General features: G+C 40.3%; 1 protein-coding gene across 1 annotated transcript; it reads left to right on the top strand.

Moving 5' to 3' along the window:
• Positions 1-2,469: 2,469 nt before the first annotated feature.
• Positions 2,470-18,749, top strand: PLK4 (polo like kinase 4). The gene is made up of 16 exons (XM_030480691.1): positions 2,470-2,689; positions 3,439-3,534; positions 4,284-4,379; positions 4,473-4,587; positions 6,340-7,372; positions 9,417-9,517; positions 10,965-11,341; positions 12,085-12,189; positions 12,584-12,686; positions 13,495-13,644; positions 14,549-14,679; positions 15,424-15,515; positions 15,887-16,028; positions 16,680-16,820; positions 17,697-17,803; positions 18,523-18,749. The coding sequence occupies exons 1-16, from the start codon at positions 2,660-2,662 to the stop codon at positions 18,620-18,622; spliced, it is 2,919 nt and encodes a 972-aa protein (XP_030336551.1). The 5' UTR covers positions 2,470-2,659; the 3' UTR covers positions 18,623-18,749.
• Positions 18,750-19,327: the final 578 nt, after the last annotated feature.

Raw genomic sequence — 19,327 nt, 5'->3', positions numbered from 1 at the left:
TATTGGCATAATTGGCATAGAGGAACAGACTAACAGAAGTTGCAACACTTTTGAAGAAGGCTAACGACCCAAGAGAAATTTGGTTGCAAAAGCACGGCTTGCACTGAGAGATCAGAAATGCAGCTGAGAGCAAAGGAGCTGGTAGAACAGTTGTGGAATGACTGAACAGTCCCAGATCCACTTACAGCATTTTACTCAAAGAAACCAAAACATGAGCTGAACCTCACAGCGAATTTAAATAATGAAATTATATATGACAGGTCAGCTCTCTCTTCTGTGCCATTCCTTTTCCAAAGGAATGGTTCAGAAAAATTTTATTACTCCTCTATGGCTTAGATTCTACTCCATTAAAGGCAATGTAAAATCTTTCTGGTTCTACTTTCAAAACCACTTGACTTTGATAATTCTTTAATTAAACTGTAACCCAGCAAGAATGTTAACTTTGTCTATGCAAATGCAGAGGTGTAATGAACAGAGTGTGACATGTTATCACACTTACAAGAAGCAAGCATGTTGCTATCCAGTTATATATATACCAGAAAAGCAAAGGCCAGAAAAACAAGGAGGTCTTCGGAGGGATGATGCTACAGAGAGTTAAAGGAAAAGGATATGCCTCTTAAAGGTAATCATAAAAAGCTGACAAAACCTGCTGCTTGAAGGGATGCTGATTCATGACGAAGAATTAAGACCAATGTAAGTGGAAGAATGCTGACCTGGTCCCTTAACATGAAAGATTATCTCAGAAAGACTCCTCACTGCTAAATGTTTCGAAGTACAAAATCATTACAGTACCAAGTGCCCCTTTTCCAATCCCAGATCGTGAAAAAAAGAACACTTCATTAACTCCTGTTAAGAACAAAACGAGGAATTCTCTTCTTTTTGGGAAACTTCCGCGTCTGTACAGAGCGCTTTCTCCTCTGCCTGGTGTGCTGCCAGCTCCCCCTTCTGTTCAAATCTACTTTAACCACCTTTCAGAGCACACACGTACTTTCCATTAGTGACAAGCTGGTCTATCTGCTAAGAAGACGATCTACATTATGTCCCATGCCCCTTAATATATGCATGTCAAAATACTATGCCCTCATTTTATTAGCGAAATACTACCTGACTGCAAACCATAATCCGCTCCCAGAAGCACTGTTTCTTCTATTAAAAGCCCTTTCAACCACAACACTTTAGTAATGTTTCAATGCAAAAAATATTTCCTTTTTGTCTTAATTGACGTTCATATTTGTTTGAATTAAAAATCTTCTATATTTCATATTAAACAGTATAGAAAGAATCCAAGTAGTAGGGATTAGACACAAAGAATCACCACTCTCAGCTCAGTGCTCCGTAGTGCACTTGGTCATAAAATTTGTTACTGTCTTGCACGGTGTTTATGTTGAAACTGTGCTACTATTCTGGTACATTACTTCGTTTGGCATTACTGCCCCCAAATCAGAGCACCTTTCTAGGGTTTCCTTAAGCAGAAAAGCGAAGTAAATCCAGGCTTTTCAGTTGTTCACCACGTGCTCTAGCAGTCCGCTATACACAATACCACCACCAGCTGATGAAACCTCACTGGCCTAAGCTTTTTCAGGTAGTCGGGGGGGTGGGAATCTTGGGAATTGAGGATTTGAATCTTCAGCTTGAACCTCTTCTTTTACTGGAATGAACACTTGGGAAAGGGGGATTTGGGACAAACCCCAACTGTCAGCTTTTCCTCTCAGCTAGCTCTGGGCAGGTTTCCTGTGCTGCTGCAGGTTCCTCAGGGTGCCAGGCGGTCGAAGCTGCTCTTGCCCCTGAGGACCAAGAGGAGGAGGCTAGGCACTCACCCCAGGCCACGCCATCTTGTACCCAAGCCCATCCCTGTTTCTAGCCCATACACCTGAGACAAACACCCTGCATCTCCATTACTAGACAGTGTATCAGAGGAGGTAACGTAGAAAAGCTACTCTTGACGCTTTATAGGTAAGGCAATGAGCTGAAGGGAAGCCCTCAACACTTTGCTGGAGCTCATCCCAGTACTTAGCCCAGCTATTTAAAAACCACCAAGGTATAACAAAACTATGGAGTGCGCGGGAGATGCCCACAGGCAGCACTGATTATTAGCAGAGCTCACGTTCACTCCCATCGACGAGGAACTGACCCTACCAGACTGCTTCACACAACCCTCCAGACCGCAAGGCTTCCACCAAGGTGCCCAGGCGAGCAGAGGGACGGCCGGCCCCCTTATTCCACGGGCAGCGGGGAGGCTCTCCCTGCTCTGAGGATGGACACCGGGCCGCAAGCAGGGCGATCGTAACCGGTTATTCGCCAGCGCCCGAAACCCAGCGACACACCCGGACACCGACCCTCAGGCACCCGCCTCAGCCCCACCACAGCACAACCACAACCGCGCATGCGTCTTAACGGCTGCCAGGGAAACGCGCACGCAGCGCTATGCGTGGCTCCGTGTGACGCGATTGCGTCAGACGCAGCCTCGACCTGTGGGCGGGGCGGGGGGGGTAACGGCGCGGTTTTTCAAAATGGAGGCGCCGGGGGCGGGGAGCGGCCGCGGGGCCCGGGACCGAGCAGGCCTGGGCCGGGGCGAGCGGCCGAGGGTGCCGTGATGGGCAGCCGCGGCCGGAGTCCTGAGGAGAACTCGTAGCGGGACCCGGGGAGAGCGGCCGGCGCCATGGCGACCTGCATCGGCGAGAAAATCGAGGTGCGGAGCGTAGCCCCCCTCTTGCTGCCCGGGGCCGCTCCGCCATTTGCTGGGAGCGCGGGGCCGGTGGTGGGCAGAGGCTGGGCGGCGGCTCGTCCCTCTCCCGGGTGCTTGGCTTGTGGGAGGTGGTCGCCGAGCGCGGCTCCTCCGTGGCCCGCCCGCACCCTTGCTGCCTGGCTGTGGCGGGGCGGACCCGGGCGCCTCCGGGCTGGGCCGCTGGGGTTCAGCCAGCCCGCCCCCTGCCCTGGGGTTGTGGAGCTGCGTTCCCCTAGCTCCGAGGCGGGGGCCTGGCCTGGGCGGAGCGCCCGGGGCGATGACACCCGGTCGGAGAGCGGCAGCTTCGCCGGCGCGCGTTTTGCGCGGGGCCCCCGTGGTGCTTTGTGTTCCCTGGGCGAGGGTTTGCGGGGCGGGCGGCGGTCGCTCCCCAGCCGCTGCTATAGCAGCGGGAAGCCGGGGCGGGTGTCTCTCGTCCCCCGGGGGCGGCGGGAGATGCGGCGGGAAGCTGGCCACGCCGCCCTAGGCAGCGCCAGTGCCAGCGCCAGTGCAGGCCGGCCGCCGTGCGGGGAGGAGGATGCGGCGCGGGGTGCAGCGCGGCCCCGGGGCCCGCCGCCGTGCCCCGGAGAGCTCCGTCCAGGTAACCCTGGGGCGACTGAGGAGCTTCCCCCTCCATTTCTTGCGGGGGGCTCTGTATGGCATAGGGGGCAGGCTTCAAAGCTGGGGTTGACGGTTATGGTTTGTTCGTGCTGCAGGATTTCAAGGTGGGGAACCTCCTGGGGAAGGGCTCCTTCGCAGGGGTCTACAGAGCAGTATCCCTGAAAACCGGTCTGGAAGTGGCAATCAAAATGGTAAGGCAGCAAGCCAAGGGAATCTCTTGTTTTCCAAGAGACTGAACAACGTCGAGGTTACATGATTGGACATTCATGCCTGGATCGCTTGTTTGTATGTAACTGATATTTAGATTAGGATTTGATCCTGAAAGATGCAGTACAACCAAATAGATTCTATTGATAATTAATGGAAATGCTTACAGTGCTGTTAAATAACTTAAGCTCAAATATTCAACACTGGTTGGCCAGCCAGCCCTATAATTCTAATTAAGAAATTTGTGACCACAAGAACTTCATTCAGAATCTATGTGCCTGGAGAAGTCCTGGGGAAAAATGCCTTGAAAAATTTCCCTTACTGCCAGGACAGACTTTGTGAAGGGAGCTTGTACATCACAGGTGTTTTGCCAGATTTACTTACGATCTACAATACTTATGTTTAGCCACCTTTTTAACATTAACTATATTTAGCATATCTGCCTGGCAAAATCAGAATTGGGTTTCTCTGCATAAGTATTTCAGAAAAATTCTTAATTAGTGTTGAAAATGCTAACACTTGTCTGCTTTCAGAAAGTTGTGTTTTCCTCCATTTATCTGTGATGCTTGTTTGTGAAAAGCATATATGAGGTTAAACTATGTGAAAATGTGCTTATATTTAGAAGTTTTCAGGCAAATGTGCCTTGAACATGAAAATTGTCAAGTTCACTTGAAACTGACATTTCTGTATCGGTGTTGCGGTGCTTCAAAAATCTTCTGTGATCCATTTGCAGATAGATAAAAAAGCCATGCACAAAGTTGGAATGGTACAGAGGGTTCAAAATGAGGTGAAAATACATTGTCAGCTAAAGCATCCATCTATACTCGAGGTAAGAATCATGTTTTTGTAAGAAGGATCGTATATGTGACTTGCTGGATAGTCAAAAAAATACATTTAAATGTTTCATTGTTTTATGTTCTAGCTTTATAACTATTTTGAAGATAGCAACTACGTATACTTGATACTTGAGATGTGTCACAATGGTGAAATGAGCAGATACATAAAGAACAGAAAGAAACCCTTTTCAGAAGAAGAAGGTAAGGGTTTTTATTTTTCTATGTAGCTCTCATTGCATTAACCTTTTGGCTTACTCAGTAAGTATTTAATTCTAGGGAAGGAGTATTTAAAACTGCCATCACTGAACCAGTTTCTATAGCTTAAAATTTTGTGGTACGGGATAATCTAGAGATTAAGCACTATTACCCATATATTCAGTGGAATTTCTGTCTACTTTTGGTTTTGTTTGTGCTGTTTTACACTAGCTTGTGCTATTTGGGCTTTAAAAAAAGACAGTGATCTTAGAAGGTAGAAGTACATAGAAGGCAGAACTTACCTTTGTACATTTAGTTATGTTGAAGTGTAGGTTAAGACAGGGAAGTTCCACAGAGGAATACTGGCAACTTCACATCCACAGATCTGCTCCCTTTGACCTGTACTTCACCTCTTCACCTCAGTGTTGCGTGTCACCAGTTTGCAAACCCTCCAGATTATAGTTTGCCTTATGTGGTATTGTTGGAAGTATTTACCGTGTTCCAAGCTGTGTGTGGAAATGGAAGATAGTGCACTTAACTGTGTTGCTAAGGACTGAGTTAGCAAGGAAATATCCAATTTGACACTCCATCTAGAATTTTTGAAGGACTGGTAGCTGGGGAGAATTTCTCCTACGATTTTACTTAAGTTTCTTATGGAAAGCACTGAAAAATCGATCTTTCACTGAGAGCCCACTGTCAGAGAAATGCTAAAACTTTATTTGGCTATGTTATTCTCTCAAATAGTGTTTTGAGAAAGTGTTGGGGAAAAAAAAAAATCATTTCACTTATGAACTGACTAATGTTTCATTTTCTTACAGTTGACAAAGGATTTCAGTTAGGCTTTCAGTGGTCTTGTGTTCTAACCACAATAGTTAAATGAACAAAAAAACCCCAGCAAAGCAAGCTGCAGTGTATAGTGTTTGAGGGCACAGCCAGAGAAGCTGTTCTGGTTACAGCTGATTTGGACTCAGTGGTTATTGCCTCTACTGCTTCCAGACTTACCATAAAGCCTCTTCCTTTGAGGAGAGGTTTCTGCTGACATTTGTTAGGCACCTGTCTGCCCACTGCTAAGAGAAGAAAGAGGGTTGTAAATGGTTTGCTCTAGAGAGAATGATTCTTAAAATTGCTGTGACTGCAACATCATAAATAAATGATGCTGTTTCAGCCTGGATGAGGTTTTGCTATTCTTGATGTAAGCTAAAACTCTTGAATACTCCCTGATTTTCTAATATAATTGAATGTAAAGGCTATCCCAATATTGTGAACTTAGAACTTTTTGAGAAATTTGAATGCTACAAGCCTTTGCCAGTTTGCTAATGATGAAACAAATAACATTCAGATTGTGCTCTGTATTTTTTAATATTTTGCACATAGTCAAGGTGCTTGATTTTGTGCATTTGCTGTTTCTGAAAGTGAGGAACAACTTAACTTTTTAAATTCTTAAGAACCTCATTTTAAAAAGTTTAGGCCAACTGAAAATATTTCCAATCCTGTTTGCATTGGTCTGTTAGCAATGAAACAAATCTGATTACTGCATGAAAAAGCATGTTTTAATGAACTTAAAACGTAGTCATGCCATGTTGCTTAAAGCAAAAACCAAAGTTAATTCCAGTCTCCTTAGCATGATGCTTAAACATCCTTATAACATCCTCATTATAAAAATAAAAAAATCAAGACCAATATCAGACTTCAAAAAGCTATTTTCACTGCTCTGATTTCACTTATATGACTAAAACATCTGGGTTTGTGTTTTGACAGCCCGACACTTCTTGCATCAAATTATCACGGGTATGCTGTATCTTCATTCTCATGGAATACTGCACCGGGACCTCACCCTTTCTAATATCTTACTCACCAGTAATATGAACGTCAAGATTGCCGATTTTGGACTAGCAACTCAGCTGAAAATGCCTCATGAAAAGCATTACACCATGTGTGGAACTCCAAATTACATTTCTCCCGAGATAGCCACAAGGAGTCCACATGGACTTGAATCTGATGTGTGGTCTTTGGGCTGTATGTTTTACACTCTTCTTATTGGAAAGCCACCTTTTGACACTGACACAGTCAAGAACACGCTGAATAAAGTAGTATTAGCAGATTATGAAATGCCAGCCTTCTTATCAAGAGAGGCGCAAGACCTTATACATAGGTTACTTCGCAAAAACCCGGCAGATCGTTTGAGTCTTTCCTCTGTGTTGGATCATCCCTTTATGTCTAGGTGTAGCTCTGCACGGAGTAAAGATTTGGGAACTTCGGAAGACTCCATGGACAGTGGAAACGCTACCATCTCTACAACCTTCACAGGCTCTTCCAACATCAGTACCAGCGGTTGCTTGAAGGAAAAGAAGAAGCTGTTAGTTGGACAGCCACTCCCAAATAAAATTACTTTTTTTCCTAAAACCAAGAATTCCGGTAGTAATTCATCAGTAGATGGAAGTGGTTCTTTTCATCAGTGGGGAATTCAGGGAAAAGAAACTGGCGTAACTGGCAGGGGAAGAACCGTGCAACTTGCTGAAGAGAGACCACATTCACGCTACCTCCGAAGAGCCCACTCTTCAGATAGGTCTGGCATATCCCATAGTCAGAGTCAAGGCATACCGAATATTGTTGAGAGATGTCACTCTTTGGAACTGCTTTCTAAGCCTCAAGTAGGAACAAGGGAAAATACAGAATGTTTTTCACCTGCAAACAGCTATACTGACATAGGAGAAATATTTAAGGAGAAGATTTCCAGTAGTTCTGGTTCTTTTGAAGGACAACTGTCTCCACCTGTAAAAGATGAACCACAGTAAGAATCAGTTTTTATTGAAATTAAGTTTACAGCTGCCTTATATATTAAATGCATGATTTTGTTTCTGTAAGCTGTAGTAAGTGCCCAAAGTCCTTACACTTGTAGATTGAATATACCACATAGAAGAGAGCATAGTTGATGCTATTGCAGGTTTACGTCCGCACTGTCCGTATCTTAAAGTTCATAGATACAGCACATCAGCTAGCTAGGTCATAGCTTTTATTTATCCAGCTTATACTCTATTATTATTATTTCTATGTGCAGCAAGTTGAGTATTTCTTTTCCCACAGTAATTGTATTAGAGAGCCTTGTAAATTCTTTGCAGAAGAGACCCAGACTAGGGTAGAAGGCATTCAGAGTGTCATTACTGACGTTTTTCCTTGTGCTCTGTTTGGTTTTGAGGTTTGTTGTTTTTGTTTATTTGGGGTTTTTTTTGTTTCCTGCAATGATTAAACAAGGTAAAGAAAAAACCCAAATTAAATACAAGATGAAGTGATGGACTATTAAACTGGTGTACCAGAAAGGAAAATAACACTCCAAGATAACTGACACTTGCTTCTGTCCTCAGTTGTAGTATCTTTGAAAAAAAAACTGACTACTTGCTGTACATTGATGGACTTGTCCAGCTGATACAAACCAGTTCAGGTTTCAAACCAGTTCAGGTTTCAGGTGTCAAACCTGCAAGTGGTGCTGGGATGCTTCTTGTGTGTTGGAGGCCTCATCTTTGCCTCAGGGGCAACAAGAGCCCTTCTTTGTGATAAACTTAGTTGATGCTCAGAAGTTTGCTTTGGTTTTTTCCATCAGCAGACAGAACGCTTTCTGGTTCTTTTAATACAAGGACTATTGCATATCTTAGTTCTTGCATTTCTCTTCACGTTAAGAAGTGGCAGCTTCGTGTGATGGTTTCATGTGTCTTTCTTTTTGTAAACCAGTTCAGGGAAAAGGCAGATGAGCACTCTGCCTTGTAGAAAAAGTAAATGGAAGAAGAGGTTTTTCTGGACTATTTGTGTTTGACGTAAAGCTTTGTTCAGCAAGTTCAATGGACATGTGCATTCCTTCTAGTTTGAGAAATGTTTGATGAATCAAGAAATGATTTAAGCAAATGTTAACATAATGCTCACTTGTATTCCCCATGACTTCATAGAGGCATGGTGAATGCAAATGTAACAGAATATTAATATGAGTATGGGGATTAACTAAACGGTAACTACTTTTTTTTACATGGTTGATTATATGAAAGCCTCTTGCATCTATAGTTAACTTGCACGACAATCTTAAATGGAAGATTTTAAGACCTAAATTAGATTCTTATATTCAGGGGGGAGGCGGGGGGAGAACTGAGTCCTTAGTGAAGTAATGATCATTGTAAGAAGAAAGAACAAACAAGGACAGACTATAGGGGTAGAAAAACTCACAGGAGTTTAGTGTGAATTTACAAGAGATCAGTGATTCTGCAGAAACTGGTTATGGGTGTATTCTTTATTCTTCAACATATGGATTACAGTTTGAGTTTACCTGTCACTATTTATATGTCATGGTCTAAAAAGCTGGTAAAAAAAAAAACCACCTTTGCAATTTTGGGGATTCATTATATTTTACATAAACTCAAATTATTTTAGGTGATAAGATTGTATTTCAGCTGCATATTTCTTAATGCTGAATGAGATCCACAGGGCATCATCCCTGTGTCCTAGACTCTGAATTAAGAACTAGATGCAGGAACAGCCACAGCTGGCAGCGTTATCAATAGCTATTTTTGTTCATATATGTCAGTTCCAAGCTAACAGGCTTAAATTTGTGCTAAAAATTAGTAATAACTTTTCATTCCATTTGGAAACAGGTTTTTTTTTTATGCTTTACCCAATGAACATTTCTGATGAAAAAAGCAGAATGTTCTTTGCTGTCTAGAGCTGCAAAATGCCACCTGTGTTTCTTAAATATTCTAAAAGCATTGTGGTTTCTGCAGCTGTAACACTCTAGCTTTTGTTATGCAAGTGTCTTTGATGTAATCTTGGTTACATGTGTAACTTTTATTTTGCAGCTCAAATTATCTCTGCCCAGTGAAGCCCCAGGTTGGTTTGTTAGAGCAGAAGTCCCATACTGAAACAATGCAGCAGTGGCTTGGAAGCATGCAAACAAATGGTGTGTTACTAATCAGTTGTGTATTTTTGCAGTCAAAAGTTGTATATCGTTGCAGCTTTCTGGAATGAAAAGCACAGGACGCCCTAAAGTGACTTGTCACTGAACAACAAAATTGACACAGCTGTTGAAAGAGGCATAATGATTTCCAGCATCAGTAATCTGTAGAATCATAACTGAGCACAAAATATCCCATTGAAACCATTGTTGTGTTTTCTCTTTTTGTCAAAGCTGTCACAAATGTGTTTCCTGAGACAGGAAGTTAGAAGGTTTTGTAGCTAGGTGTTCCTCTTAAGCTGTTGTCTTGGTATAAAGAATTGTATGTAACTGCCTTCATGAGAGTGAAGACATTGTACGTTGAATTTGTATACTTAGCTTCCTAAAGTGAGGTCATTCTCTTCTAGTATTTTAGAAAAAGGGGGAGGGGAGGTTGGAAGATGGGGGGAAAAAATCCCAAACAAATTCTAGAACCTGCCATAATGAGTCAGTTGTGACCTGAAATGTGTAAGTAAATACATGACAAAAGATTGTCAGGTGACTCAAAAGCCCTGTTAATTTAGCCGTACAAATATGCCTTAGTAGAAAATGGGACCTTGGTGAATGAGAAAGATAATGAGACTGCAGACGGAGAGGTGGAGGAGAAAACAAAAGACACAGAAGGGATGGTGTTCCTTGTCATGCGTCATGTTACATCATTTACAAATAATGTAATTTAATCATAAAACTAAATCACAAATCTGTTCTGGCTGCCATTGTTTTGATATTACTGGACTCCTTCCCTCCCTGTCTAGAGGGAATTGGAATAATATGACATATGGTCTGAATAATCTTATTTGGGTTTTTTGGTCTCTTTTCAACTGTCCTGCCACATGGCAGGAGGAGTGAGGTGAAAGTTGGTGAAAGGCTTACGTATCAAAACAAGGGAAGCAATTATGGGAGGTTTAAATATCAAACCAGGGTTTTGTCTTTTAACAAGTGACTAGAAATAAAACAAGAGGTTTAGAGCATTCATTTAACATCTTGATTGCTAAAATCTCTGATGCTAAAACACTAGTTAGGTAAGAATGGTACTAGTGGTTATCTGAGTGCCAAGTAAACTGTGTTTCAACAGGTTAAACATTCTTGTAAATTAATTCTTGTTTAAGTATCTATTTGAAATCAGTACGTTGTTTATAAATGGTTTTGCAAAAGGAGTGGATATGTGTTAAGGCTGAAGGCCATCTTAGCTGAAATCTAGTAATAGTATATTTTAAGTAGCACTGCAATTTTGTTAGCATTGGTATTGAACCGTACTAAAGTCATAGCCTAATGATATGGACTAAGGATTAAAGAAATCCCATTCTCCACTTAAGCCTCCTAAGATGATATTTTTGAGAAGTGTGTAAAAACACAATAGCATTTTTTTTTCTTCTGACTCTGAATCTACAATGTACCTTTACGATGCTTTCAGTTCCACTGAGACCACCTGCAGACCTAATAGGAAACAGTAATGCACATGGAGGTTTTCGATATCATCTGGATGTGCAGCAAGATGTATCTAGAAATGCATGGAACACCTTAAAAGATATAAGGAATCACGATGCATCCGGTGACTGTCCACATTCTTTAAACCAGAGAAACCCAAAGACATACATCCCAGGAGTTCTCTGCAAATCTGAGAAAATCCAACCATCATCTTCTACATGTGGCCTTTGGTCAACTTCAGAACAAAACCAAACGTGGGGCAAAGAACCTCCAGCACATCAGAAACCTACACTGCAAAGTCTAGTGTCACCTCTCAACGCTCACAGGCTGAAACCTATCAGGCAAAAAACAAAAAATGCAGTGGTATGTATCAGTTCTTGAAAGGGAAACAACTTCACTATTCAATACAGTGTGACTATGTCTTAAAAATCACTTGGTAAACTAGAAGCATTTGTTCTTAGAAAATATAACTTTAAATTACATTATAGATTAGTAAAATGCAGTTTAGTTTTCGCATGTGGAATACTTGTAGTCAGTTCCTGCAGTGACATGGCATTGCTTTTAGCTTAGAAGCAAAGAAACCATAGGTAGACATAACAAATACTAAGTGCATATATACTTCCTACAGTTCTAAAACTCTGTACTGCTTAGCTGTACAGCTGCATTGAAGATTTTAACTATGTCAAACACGTTTACAGATTAGATAAATAACTGGATTAGAAATGAAAACAGTCTTGCTCTCAGGTGAAAACGTGAATCTTTCCTATAGTGCTGCTTTCTCCCATCTTGTGGGTAGGAAAGGAAAACAAATTTTATTAATCCTTACTGTTCACATAAATTTTTGGGTTAGTTCATTCCCTTTTGCCTTTTGTTCCATTTCTTATAGTCTCACTTATCCTGTCAGGTTTCCCCTCACACCCCTATTTGTTCTTTTAAAAAAGAACATAATAGATCTGACCTGTCTGTGTTTGATTTGTCACTCAAGAAGCCCCACCCCCACTGACCAGGCTTATAACCTTCAGTCATGTTGAAGTGTTCTGTTTTAAGAGCACTAATAGCAAAAGTACCAGTCGTCTTGTTTAACTCGTATATTTAATATATTTTAGGTGAGCATTCTAGATACTGGGGAAGTGTGTATGGAGTTTCTAAAAGAACACCATTCGCAAGAACTTGTGAAAGAAGTTCTCAGAATATCTTGTGATGGAAACACAGTGAGTATGCTTTCAATTTCTTCAGTGTTGTATAAAGGGCTTGGAGTATTCTGTTCCTTCACAGTTTGTTGTTGGTTTTTTTTCATTGAAGTGATCATTTGCTTGGAGATGCAATGTTTACATATGCACATCTGGGAAACCTTTTTCCCCCATAGTACAGCTATACAGACGTAGGTAGCAAGCAATTATTAAAGAGCAAAACTGGACTTGACTTTTGCAATAGGTGAACTATTGTTGAGAAACAGCTGGTGTTAAATAATTACTTAAAGGGATAGAGCAGTCATGGCAAATTACGGTAATTAATTAAACTAGGATTTAATTCCATACCTGTTAACAGTCGGGAGTGCTGTAGTAAGTTGCAACTGTAACCGCATTTTTTTCTCCCTTTTCGTAGATTGCAGTTTATCATCCGAATGAAGGAAGAGGCTTCCTTCTTGATGCCAGACCTCCTGCTCCTCCTGAAGGCATCTCTATGTATAATTTTGACAACTTGCCAGGTAACCTGGAATTTATTATGATGAATGTGATGTTTAAGTGAATCTTGTTTGAGACTTTTTAGCTTTTAGCCACTACTTTTCAAATGATTGTGAAGTTAAAACTCCTTTCAGAATAAGCTTCAAACTACAGTTTAACTGGAAACTGTGTTTTGAAACTTCTCAAGGAAGGATTTTAATTCATTTTGTGTGGAAGTTAAAAGGAGTCACCCATTTACAATGAGGTGTACTAAGTGTACTGAAATTAAATCCTTCCTATTCTTGTGCATATTGGAAGCTGCTTAAATAAGAGGGGAAGAAATATTATCAAGTCATTTTAAAATCAGCAACTTTACGTTGTGCTTCCTAATATTCGTAACTTGGGGGAGAAAAAGGAAGAATATATATACATATTTGAAAGCATTGACAGAGCATTTAATGTAGACAGATGAAGAACAAATATAAGCTGACTGTATAAGTTCTTGAGGCAAGCAGACTTCTCTGCTAATTAGAGATCAAAGCCAGGTTTTACCTAAAGCCAGGAAGCCAGCTGGACTACAGTATCTAGTTAAATGGTATATGCAGCACTATGCTGTCATTTAGGTTCTGAACTATGTTAATTGAAGCTGTTCATGTGAAGCTGTTTTAAGATGCACACTTCAAGTTGGTGGAAATAAGCCAGTTTCTTTGAACGTACTTCCGTGAAGTACTTAAATACTAAATAGCTGAAGGTTGTGAGTAATACATATTTTAAATTACTTCTTTCCAGGCTGGTGCACAGGGTTTAGTCTGGTGACTTCTACCAAAAAGTTTTAAATTTCTTCTTTTTTAGAAAAGTACTGGAAAAAATACCAGTATGCAGCCAAGTTTGTGCAGTTGGTAAGAACAAAAACCCCCAAAGTTACGTTCTATACAAGATATGCCAAGTGCATGTTGATGGAAAATTCACCCACCGCGGATGTTGAAATTTGTTTTTATGATGGTATGTATTCATTTTGGTAATTATGCAAATAGTTATAGCATGTTATTAAAGCTGCACTAAAATATTCCCAAACACTACAAAATAAACAATTTGGGTTGAAGAAGAGACTCTTTTTTTCTGCCATTCTACCTTTATTCTAGCACCTGCAGATGACTTTATTATTTGTTAGTTCCTCACTGATAACTTCTTCAGGGAATACACATTGCAAAAGTGTTATTTAAATTACACCTTGGTTTTATTCATGAGCTCTTTGCATCTGCATTTGATAGCTGACCTGGTTAGTGAAAGATGGGACTCTGCTCTCAAGCTTTCAATGTTAAGGAGGTAATAGTGTTACCAGGAACACTCACTAGAGAGAGCAGTTGGCTGCCTTTTCCAGCTCTGCCCTTTCTAAACTTGACTGCACTGACAGATGTTTTCTCACTATAAACTGCTTTGATTTGCTACATGCATAGATAAACCCCAACAGGATTTATGACCAAAAAAAAGACAACAGCTCTGGGATTCAGTGTAGAACTGCTATTGAAAGAATGGGTATCTCTTTTAAAACCATACTAAAATACGATAGAGCCTACTCTAACCAATTTTTAGAGACGTCGGATTTGTCTCAGATTAGTGTTTAGAAAGGTAGTTCTTAAAATATGTAATAAATGCATTATTCTGCCCATTTAAGTGGTGATCTTTGGCCATAGAGGGCATTCCATTAATGTCCCAGTGTCAATTTAAGTGGCTATTTATTTCTGCCAGACATAAAGCTTATGAAGGAGTGGTTTTATTCTTGCAGTAATCAACTCTGTGAGATACACTTCAGTAGAGTAGAATGTAATGGCAGAAATCTGTACTTTTTAGATGCTGGTATCTTATAAATTCACACTCTAAGTTTTTACCTTTTTGTTTTTCACAGGAGCAAAGATACATAAGACAGCTGGTGTAACTCGTGTGATTGAAAAATCGGGGAAATCCTTCACTTTGAAAGGAGAAAGCGAAGCAGGTTTGAAGAAGGAAATACAAGTTTATATGGATCATGCGAATGAGGTAAACTGTTTCATAGAGGCCTTTTCCAGTGCAAAGCAACTTTCCGAGAATTCAGTTTCTTTTTCATAAATGTGCTTCTGATGTCGCTTTTCATAGTTTTCATTACACTAATAAGCAGGGATGACAAAGAGCAAATATCTATGTGGAGGTAACAGTAACAATGCCTTGCTATGAAGACTGATAAAGGAAATGCTTACTAGTGTGTAAAGCAGGTTTGTCTATCTGGTGAAATGATTGAACAGAACAGATGAAGCTGCTTTATACAAGTTCAAAACCAAAACCCTCCAAAAAAAAACCAAACACAAAAACCTGCCAAGTGTCTAACTAGCCTTCCTGCTGAGCTTTCCATCTCTTGTTTCATGGCACCCAATTAGAAGTCACAAGAGTAATTTTTTTCTGTTGATGAACTTAGGAAACAGTAAAAATATAATACAAATTTCCTGTTTGGTCCTCCTGATGTTCTGTTACTTTCTGGACTAGAATTCGGGGGTCGTCAGTCCTGCTGAAAGGGGAGGAGATGTGATTATTAAGAGCATCATTCCAGATATGCTGCAGTTATGAAGAAGTCTTGCTGTAGTATAGCTTTTTGAATTGCCTCCATCGTACATGAGTGCAGCTATTACCAATATTCAGTACCATTGAAAAAAGCATTTCCTTGCATAGGCTCACCTGCCCCACTAAACGTGTATGAAACAGTTACTCTGTTCTCAATTAAAGTCTTTAACAAGCCCCTTCTAATTCCAGGGACATCGTATATGCCTTGCCCTGGAATCTGCTGTTTTGGAAGAAGAAAAAAGGAGTGCAAGTGTTCCATTTTTTCCAATAATTGTTGGAAGGTAGTATCTTTCACTTGGAATATTCAAATGCATAAGTATTTTCTACTAAGCAGCCTAATGTTTGCAGAAGCCAGGGTTGCTTAACAGAGGCTTATAGCCACTAGCAAGATAAATATTAACTTGAAAGCATGTATGAACACCTTATTTTGGACCCGCAAAGCCTCCTTTGATACTAGGGCAACATACGCTTGTAGGTGTGGACTAAAACAGGGTAACAATTAGCATGTGTAAAAAGAACTGTGCAGAAGACCAGTGCTGTCAAGTGCTTTCTGCAGTCCATGGTAAACTGAAAGAAAAGCTGCGTCTCCTCACGTGTTTCATTAGTCTCTTTTGGACAGACCCTTTCCCAATTTTTCTTGTTATTTTTCCAGAAAACCTGGCAATACTGAATCGCCACAGGCTGTAGCACCTCCACCGCTGGACAGTATCAACTGTGTAAAAGAAGTTGTGGCACTGGATGGAAATAGAGCTGCTGGATCTACTCCAGTTCAAACTCCAAACTGCCCTCCTTCTGTAAGTACACAAGAATATACAGTGGACACTGCTGTCCGGTAGGAATTCAAATATTGCTAGTTTATTTGAACTAATGGAATTATGTTTGCATGGATGGAAGCTTTTGTTAGCCATTTGTGAGCATATTGACTAGAAATGTCAACTTTGATTTCAACTGACTTTTGATAGGTGGGTTCAAGATCATCTGAAAAAACCCAAAATCTTCCAAAACTTTACCACAAATTCTTCCTGAGAACATAGTTTGAAAGTGTTTCATGTTACATGGTGCATCTTCAGTTTGTTTTGGAGAGCACCAATGTGCCCTCAGGCCTGTATATCAAATGGTAGTCACAAAGAATATTAGCACTTGAGGCGGCTGTTCCGAAATAATCAAGTGTTAGTGTGTATAAAATTGTGTAAGTGAAATACATTTATATGTATAGCCAACAAGGCTTTGTGCCCTTTGAGGATAGGGAAGGGGCAGGAAGATCTGTTGTAATACTGAGAGGGTCTTACGAAACCCTGTGGGGTTTTCATCATGTAATGCTGGTAAGTGAAGCATACAGGCTGAACCTGTCTGTATTAAAACAGGTGTTAATTGACCACTGTAGTTGGTATGTAATCAGTTGATTGATACTAAGGCTGCTAATACTATGTATTTCTGGGTTTTAGGTGGTGTCATTTGAAAAGTCTACGTTCCTGACTAATACCGTGGAAACTACATGCTCCTCTGTTCATCAGACAGAATGCAGCCCAAATACAGCCCAACTTTTGAAATCCGTCTTTGTGAAAAATGTTGGTTGGGCTTCTCAGGTGAGAAATGAATACTGATAAAGGAGAGGAGTCTGTGCTTTTCCTATTAAACTTGAGATACATATTTTTAAGTCATTAACTTTAAACTTTATTTGGGAGGGATACATTCAGATGTGCTCTGGTATGGTTTAAATCTGAAAACTGGTATGTGGCAGGGTCCTTCCAAATATGTATCTTGGATAAATACCACACCGAACTAGATAAGTAGAAGAAACCAAAATAATACTGAAGTATTTCAGTTATTGCAGTTTTCCTGTGGTGGTTATTGCCTATTTCAGTATTTTCTGTCATTTACATTTGAGTCTAGCAAAAAATTGAAGCTGTTAAACTTGGTCTGTTTGCTAATGTAGGTGTAAAGGTGTCATGACAAAGTGTCTTTAACAGGTATGTACCAGATCTGTACTAGAATGAATCTGCCTATACAACAGAAAAAGCTGTTTCCTCACAGAGAAACTTTTCCTCTGCTTTTCTGTAAGACCAGCTTTAGATTTCAAAAATGGTTCTCTGCAATCCAGATGGAGTAAGCTTCCTGTCCTAACAGAAAGTTTCCGTTTATATATAAAAACAAACTCGAAAATGTATATGGCTGTGAACTCTCACAAATGGGCCTTCTATTTTATGTTTGGTCCTATTTGATATGGGGTGGTTAAACTGAAGCTACCTCTTTATTTAACTCTGACTTAAAAGGATGACTAAAGGTATCTGAAGCCTTAGGAAGTCTGATTCTTGAGACTGTGTGAGACTATGTACTCCAAAGTAGTACACATGCGATCTTTAAAAGACTGACCACAAGACTTTAGTCACTTCAATTGTTAGAAAAATTCTAGGTATGTAGTCTTCCATGTCCTCAAATCACAATGCAATTTCTCTCATTAGCTGACCAGTGGAGCAGTATGGGTTCAGTTTAATGATGGATCCCAACTAGTAGCCCAAGCAGGTGTTTCTTCTATCACTTACACATCTCCAGATGGCCAGAGAACGAGGTGAGTCTATTACAGCTGTAAGAATAGTTGTTCCCTGTCAGTGCAAGGCTGTTAGACAGACATAAGGTATACTTTAACTTTATAGCTGCTATTCATTTTGGTTTGGAAATATTAGAACTTAGCTTTTCAATCACTTCTCAGTTGATTAGCTTATATAAGCTTACTGAAGAGAAACCCATACAGTTTTGACTGAGCTCTGGATAAATAAATGAATAAAAAACCAGCAGGGAATGCATCTACTTGATCTCCAGAGTATAGCCACTATTCATGTGCAGTATTTAAAGGCAGGAGGGGGAGAAAAGCAAAGTTTTAATATTTGTGTTGTTGCTGTTAAGATACTGCCAGATTAGGGAGATAAGATGTTGACATTGATGCATAGGCAAAGCTTCACCTGAGGACTTTGGACAGTGGGCAGTTCCCATACAAATACAACCGCTGAGTAGCATGCTGCCGTGCAAAGCTTGAGCCAGTAGGATACAGTCTGTTCAGATATTATTGCAGCTTAAACATTGTTTAGGTATTTTCTTGATCTGAAAGACTTCAGAATACATCTAGGGAAAGGAAGCCTAGATTTAAGCCTTCAAGCTCCAATTAATGTGCTTAAAATGTCCTTGACTTAGTGGCTTGCCTATTTATAGGCAAGTTTTGAAATAAACTGTCCAGATGCAAATTCTTTCAAGCATCTAATATTTTTCTGTGCTTTATTTGCCTTTCTCTAGGTATGGAGAAAATGATAAATTGCCAGAATACATCAAAGAGAAGCTGCACTGTCTGTCTTCTATTCTTGTGATGTTTACCAATCCAGCTGGTCCCCACTGATTAAAGCAATGCAGGTGTCTGGACAAAAGAGCTTAATAAACTCACTCACTGACTTTCAGGTGACGTGACTGTTCTTACTCAGCTTACACAGAAATTCTTCCAAAAGCTGGTTTAAAAAAAAAAAAGAAAATAGGAAGGGAAGAGTTGCTCTGTTTACGTGTAGCAAAGTGCTTGTAAAGTTTCATACGAACCTTTTTTCCCCTCAAAATGATGGATAAACCTGCTCAAGCAAAACTTTGAGCAACTTAGTTCTAGAGAGCATCAACTTCTTGGAAATAATCTGAATCTGTTGTATTTTTTTTCTTCCCCACTGCTTACTGAGTGCCAACAATCAAGGAAAATGCATCTGTGCTGTTTGAAGTGTTTGTATTTGTAAATAACTTATATTTTTTACGTCTTGCAAGTAATATATGTAAATATGTATATGTTTTATAACTGTTTTTAAACCTTTTTGTAGCAGCAGCTTTAACTTTCCTGCACAAGCATTTTATAAAAAAAAAAAAATAAATGCAGTGGTAATTGTCCAGATCTATTTGTTTCATGTTCATATGTGGTTTAGTGAAAGCCCTTTCCTCTAGGTATTAAGCTAAATTTATAAGAGGAGCTGCTCTGGTATCTTAGAGCATTATATGTTTGGAGTTTAGGACTGGGTGAAGCTGGGGAAGAAATGGTATAAAATTGTTGAATGATGCTAATTTTAATTTG

Source organism: Strigops habroptila, chromosome 3 (genome assembly GCF_004027225.2).
Source record: "Strigops habroptila isolate Jane chromosome 3, bStrHab1.2.pri, whole genome shotgun sequence".
In the NCBI taxonomy this organism is placed as follows: domain Eukaryota; kingdom Metazoa; phylum Chordata; class Aves; order Psittaciformes; family Psittacidae; genus Strigops; species Strigops habroptila.
Note: the sequence above shows the minus strand (reverse complement) of the source record. Positions and strands in the feature narration are given on the sequence as shown.